Raw genomic sequence first — 6,878 nt, forward strand, 5'->3', positions numbered from 1 at the left:
ATTTAAAGCTTAATCGTGTTATTATATTTATTTATTCTCTTTTTACTGATCACACTATTAAAGTACAAGAAACAATGATAATAGTAAGTAGGCTAAAATGTGTTTGAAAAAATTAAATAATATTAAATGTAAGTAGGTATACAACGTACGACAACGAGCAGTCTGATAGACATAACAGCTCAATGTCAAACAAGTTTTATGGTGACTACATATTAAATAAAATAACCAAACGCAAATACTAAATCTATTAGCAGTGCAATTAACGTTAAGTTAACGTGCGTGTTTAACTTCCCTCCTCCCCCACAGCAGGAAGCAGTGTGTTTAAATGCCCTCCAAATCTCAAATTGCTAGAGGGAAAAAATTAAGATATTACATAAAACAAGGTATCCTACAAAAGAAATCTACATCCCTTAGGCTTGATTTCGCCTCGAAGAAGAGCAATGATTCTGTACACTAAACATTGAAAACAACTTACCAAATTAAAGTGTTTAAAACACTGTAGAGTTCTGAACAAAATAAAATATAGCAACACAAGGGAGAGTGTCCTATTACCGAAATTAGTGCAAGGGAGTTCACCCTAAACAATCACTACAAACCTTCCTACTCGCCCCACCAGGGTCAGGGCTGACTACTAACTACCAAGATAACAATCGTATCCTGTTTATTGTGGCTCACTAGACAATTTTGAAATAACTATTAACAAATTTTAGACGTCTTTACACAAACTATGTAGTAACGTAACTTTCACATAAGAATGTTTTTATCCCGATGAAAGTGTATTCCTATATAAAGCTTTGATTATTTTATGAATACAGGGTTTACTGTTAAAATAATGTATTGATAGCTGTTGTTTTAAGAAATTAAATACCATCATAGATTTGATTTTTTATGTATTATTAATTAGCCAAATATAAATTTAAAGTATATTTCGATGTTTGCTGTTCATTATGATGTGCCAACGTTGATATTGTTCGACCACAAAATCCAATTTATTGGTAATTATTGCTTTTCCGCGAATATATACCATACCTTTCCTACCGGGAAATTATCCGAAAGATACAGAACTCTTTTACATGGTTAAGGCTTGTAAAAACAAAACAAACCACAAACCATAGTGAGCTCGTAAACACCAACGTGAGTTAAAACAAAACGTTCATTTTGAAAATAAATTTTTCTATGATCGGGATGGGGGGGCTATTGTGATTTTATGTTAAAATTTGTATCATCAATATATTTGTAAAATAGACTTTTTACGGTGTTAGCAATTCACCTTTAAAAATTCAATCGCCATCATTGATTGCCCTCTAGCCTTAACAAACATTAAACATGATCAAAATGTGCTGTTCTGCAGACTTTTGCAGACTGGGTAAATTGCAGATATTATACATATTAGGATGAGAAATCTACTTGCAGAATTCAATGTATTTTTACAGTATAGGAAGTTTTATTTTAAAACGATAAGGTGTTTAAAAGGTAAATTAATATCCATTGATATATTTTCCATGTATTTTCAATACTTTTAAATGGTTTTAATCAATGGTGTTTGGCTGAAGATTCACAGTCGTCAGTAGGTGGCAAGATAAATTATTTACCGAAAAATAATTTTTAGTCTAACTTGAGTGTTTACCACTTTAAAGACCATCAGTGGTTGTTAGCATTTACATAAAAAACATTTAAATTATTATGGTACTGTATTTCTGATTTTCATTAACCTTAAGTAACAGGAAATTCACTTATTTTGCATTGCTACAAGGGAAACGCTATACTAACACTAATAATCGTCTCCCTCCAAAACCTCGCAACCTCCCTCGCAAATGAAATCCCGCCACCCCGCTTGATGATGAGTCTTGCCCTCTCATTGGACAATTGGATTAATGTATCAATACTTGTCTGCTCTCTACAATAACAATGAGGTCTGAGAAACAGTCTTTGTAGCTTTGTGCAGTAGCCAATAAGATTACTTAATCTGAAAGCTTAAAGGCTGAGTGAAAATGGGGCTCCTCCGTATATCTTAAGGTACCTGGTTCGATTTTGGGGGGAAATATGTAATGTTAACAAAGTATTTTATAACATGGTAACTGGATTTAGGTAAACAGAGTATTGTATTTATATATAGTTTAGAAAGTACTTTTAAAAACTATGAGGCCTTAAAGGGAAGGGAAGGTATTGAATGTAGAATCAAGAATTGTAAGAAATGAGATGTTCCGAATATTTTGGAGGAATTGTATGTTTATAAATAAACACAAAAAAGCAAAGTTTACTTTTGGAAATACTTTCAGAAACCTAGTAGGCTGTTGGTGGGTTGCTAGCCTAGTGGGTTAGCGTCTCATACTGAGCTGCAAGAGGCACGGTGGATTGCCGATATATTTTTAACACATTTGAAGAATTTTGACCAGGTTGAGTTTGCAATACTTTCGTTGAAAATACTGTACAAATAAATGGCAATTCTGGACCATTTGACCTGGCAGTCAATAGAATATTAGAAGGTGTACGGTTCAATTAATGTATTTTGCCAATAAGGAACGGCAATGATAGAAGTCCATTAAAAATCCCTTAGCATTCAACATTTTGTGTGGTTATTTTATTGTTGATATATCTTTACAAATTGAATAGGACATTTTTAATTTGCATCCTATAATAATAATGATAGCACTATTAAAAAATTGTGAATTATTTAACCAGTAACGAATTGTAAGATGTGATAAGAGAGGGTTTAAAATTGCTTTCAAATTCACCAGAAATGTACGACTTAAAACTAAACCAAGTACTAAACTAGAAGTCAGACTTCCACTTGCATATGTAATATACTAATAACTGCGTTCTGCAGTTATAAAAATATCTATACATCGAGGAATAAAATAAAGATAATGTGATTGACTGTATTAGGTAGTAAAATAAAACATAACATTACCTATAATTTCCACTGATACGTACTGTTTCGAAACAGATACGCTTAACATATAATAATATACAAAGTTGTACTGGATAAATAAATAACAGGCTAAAATATTCACGTGTTTAAAATAATATTTATCATATTCATAGCCAGCTTTGAACGCTAAAACATTTTTACATTTCTATTAACTCACATGCTTCGTCTTCCATTAGCTCTCTTTGTAGCTTCACGCGGTTCTTCACTAAAGATAATTACTACATCAAAGCTTTACTGGCAATGTATTTCAACAAGCTTTAAATATAAACCATCGTCGGTGCTGTTTAGTCAAGTTTTGATTTCAAATGCTATGTTAAAGGTAGTTTTTGTGCATTGGCTTTTACTCTATAAACGTTATCGCAATACCTTTGTCAAATCATAACGAATAAATTACAAAGGATAGCAAGAGTTGAAATTGTTAGCACTGAGAGTCTTTGATACGGGGTTTTTTCTGGCATTTTCATTGTTAGACTAAAAGACGATCTCTGGTATCTCTAACTAACTTTTGAAATGAAACACGCCTTATAAAAAAAATCATACGCAAAATATGCGAGCAAATAATAATATCTTGAATAAAAGTCAAAATCAATGTTTAGGACTAGTTAAGACTATTTTGTACAATGTTTACTCAAAAATTATTTTGAATTAATACTTGATTTTGGATTTTTTTAAATCAAAACTTTTAGGTAAATTACTTATTGGCTCTGAATGTTTATTAAATAGTCAATAAAGTTATCATATATCAAAAAGATAGCAAATATGGCTATATTTTATTTGATAGCTTAAGGTTGTTTTACGTTCACCCGATTTTGTCATATATGACAAAGAGATGGTTTCAACAGTCATTTATGTAAAACATTTTTGAGTGTCAAAAAGTTTGGATCCCTCAAAACTGTTTGGATATGCTAAGAAAAAACCCTGGGCAGTACTCTCTCATCAAAGTACAAGACATTAAAATCAGGTATCAATTTTCGCTTATGTCCTGTAAACTATGTCATACTGCTTAAGGTATAGGTCGTATCGAAGCACAATAGCCTTTATTCACTGTATGGGAAACATATCAAAAACTACAATAAAGATATTACTGACATATATTTTGAATTATTCTCCGTCTAAAGCAATGAACTTACTTACTTACTTCTTACTTCTTGGTACGTGCATCCAGCTTCAGGTAATGCCGACCGCACGGTGTCTCTCATATACAAGGTTGGCCAGTCTCCAGTAGGTGGGATCAGTTAGGATTCGTCCAAGAGTACAGTCAGGTTGGAGTCTCTTCCTCAGCTCATCTCTGATATCCAACTTGCGAGTGCAATGAAGGAGGATGTGTTGCAACGTTTCTTCTTCCGTTTGACATACCAGACACAGGGGTGACTCAGCGAGTTGGAAGCGAAAGAGATATGATTGGGTTACAATATGCCCTGTTCTAGCTCTTGAGGCAAATGTTGACACAGATCTTGGCAAGTTTTTGTAAATGTCTGTATTGTTGGGTTCCTTGAGCAGGTCATACAGATGGCGACCAGTTGGTTCATCTTTCCACTTCTCTACCCATTTTTGCGTTAAGAGTCTTTGAGATGCGGCTATGCAGCTGGTAAGTGTTAGTTCCTTAGATGGTATAGGGTGCATGTTGGTGGCTGCCTTCGCAATCCTATCAGCTTTCTCATTTCCTTGCAGTCCGCAATGACCTGGTATCCATTGGAAACAAATCTCCTTGTCTGTGGACAAATTCAGGAGATGAAAGATTTCTTGAATTCTGTGGTAGTAGCTTGAGGGTTTATATTGCTTGAGTAGTTGCAATGCACTTTTAGAGTCGCTGAGTATGCAAATCTTTTGGCTTTCAATAACCATGCAGTGGGCAACCGCTGCGTTGATGGCAAGGAGCTCTGTGTCAGTGCTGGAACATGAATTCGCCGGAACAAAGAAGGACTCGTTGGAACGTTCCGCAAAGTAACCGGCTCCAGATTTGGATTCTGCAGGGTCTAATGATCCATCAGTGTAGATCTTATAATAATCTTCGTAGTTTGACTGGATGATCTCGAGGGCAGCAGCTTTTTGTATTTCTATTTCTATTTCTATTTCTATTTCTAAAGCAATGAAGAAACATCGCATTTTACAGCTACAATGCAGGTGCAAATAATTTGATTTAATTTAAGTCCTGAGCTAATTAAATCTCAGGGAACTAAATATTCCCAAAGGGATTCCATCGAACCAATCACGGGGGTTTAATAGCATAGCGTAGAAGCTAATGATGCTTCAACTTCTGCTTTGTGAGTGAAACATATTTTAAAGGAATACTAATATTCAAGATGGTCCTTTAAGAATTCAAAATACGTTTTTACCCCTATATGCAGCTTGAGGTGTACAAAAAGACCGTTAAAATTGCAATTTTAATATAAAACCTTAACAATTAGTATTATTTTATATGCTTATGTAGATAATTGCACTTTGGAGTTTTTGCTTGAGTAGCGGTTAGTGCGTAAGCTTTCTTTGAGGTTCTGTAGTATTGATAATGATGACTTTATCTAGTAATAATGAGAGGTATATCAGGTTAGGATCACTTTCTCTTTATAGAAGAGACCCCTCAACTCAAATCTATACAATAATTAGGAATTTGTTATCAGTTCAATTAAATCAAGGCTATTTAGATTGTAAATTAGGTTGTCAATACTATTAAGTAGACAACATTAATTGTTTAAACACTGTTACAGTTGTAACGCTCAACCAATACAGGGTTCATAACAATGTAATGCATTCATCCAATTAGGGACATTAAGACGACATGACTCCTGACTTAATCATACACTTGAGATTGGATTGCATTAATATGTAACATCAACCCTTTAATTGAAACTGTTTATACTACATGATGTCAGTCTTGGATGATCCTTACATACATGCTGACGTATATTGTAAAAATATAGATGGATCAATAACTGGACCTTGATCATTTAGGCTAAAAGATTTTTCTACTGGAAGATAGTTGCTGTTAGCACATTAATGACTATTTTTTGAAGAAGATTTCTCATTTACATCACTCACTTAGGTTTGAACAAATGGAGAGGGTTTGAAAGAAAAAAATGTTTGTAAATTTTAAATTTTAAACTTTTATCTATAAAATTTATAACTTTTTAAACATTTTACTGCAGTAATAATCATATTTAAACGTCCTGCATTTTATTACAAGACAGCTACTTACACTTAACGTCTATGGTAAATTGTTTTGGAATTATTACAAAAGTTACTTCTATGACAATAAATTTAAAATATTCTTATCAACTGTAAGATTTATGATTGAATGTTATGTAAATTTGATAATATGATTACGTAAATTATTAATTATTATTATGCTAAATTGAAAAATGAATGTGTTTTTTAAAGCTCTATATTCTCTGTAAGCTCTGTTTCTCACGATTTTCTTGAACTGAGTTTGGGAGACTTAATTTAAAACGTCATAAATAAATAGTGAATTGACGACCACAAAAGTGTCAACATTTCTATTACAGTCGTTGGTGTTCATACTACAGTTTATGGAACAATATTTTTCTATTGATTTACGAGTTTTACATGTGTTTTACGGAAGTTTAAATATACTTATAGTTGTTAATGTATTATTTTATAGGATTTGAGACATGGTTGGTAATATTCGTAAATGAAAGACCAAATATTCACTAATTACGATCTTCTAAAATATCTAAATTGCAATCCTGGTTTGCAATTTAGTTTGAGTGCACTGGAAAGGATTAGTCGAATGGTAAACACCGGCTGTAATGAAACTACCGCAAGCTTCAATAATACAGCGAATGTGCAATGAAGTGGCAGGATGGTGTGCTTCATATACAGTAATCTGATTGACTCACGGCTGACATGTTGGCTTGCCAACTGTGATTTGATGTGATTCGTCATTTGATCCATCCGATACTGAAATTAACATCGGCTGATCAATCCTCAA

The 6,878-nt window shown here is 33.1% G+C and overlaps 1 protein-coding gene across 1 annotated transcript; it reads right to left on the reverse strand.

Moving 5' to 3' along the window:
• Positions 1–4,099: 4,099 nt before the first annotated feature.
• On the reverse strand, positions 4,100–5,038 carry LOC128985061 (uncharacterized). The gene has a single exon (XM_054404434.1). It carries the CDS (start codon positions 5,036–5,038, stop codon positions 4,100–4,102), a length of 939 nt encoding a protein of 312 aa, XP_054260409.1.
• Between the last annotated feature and the right edge of the window lie 1,840 nt (positions 5,039–6,878).

Source organism: Macrosteles quadrilineatus, unplaced genomic scaffold (assembly GCF_028750875.1).
Source record: "Macrosteles quadrilineatus isolate MER2022 unplaced genomic scaffold, UCM_ALF_1.0 Scaffold_2__2_contigs__length_208266976, whole genome shotgun sequence".
Lineage (NCBI taxonomy): Eukaryota > Metazoa > Arthropoda > Insecta > Hemiptera > Cicadellidae > Macrosteles > Macrosteles quadrilineatus.

Bases quoted from the DNA above. Each gene is read 5' to 3' on its own strand.
- LOC128985061 (XM_054404434.1), bottom strand. From the start codon at position 5,038: ATGCGATGTTTCTTCATTGCTTTAGAAATAGAAATAGAAATAGAAATA.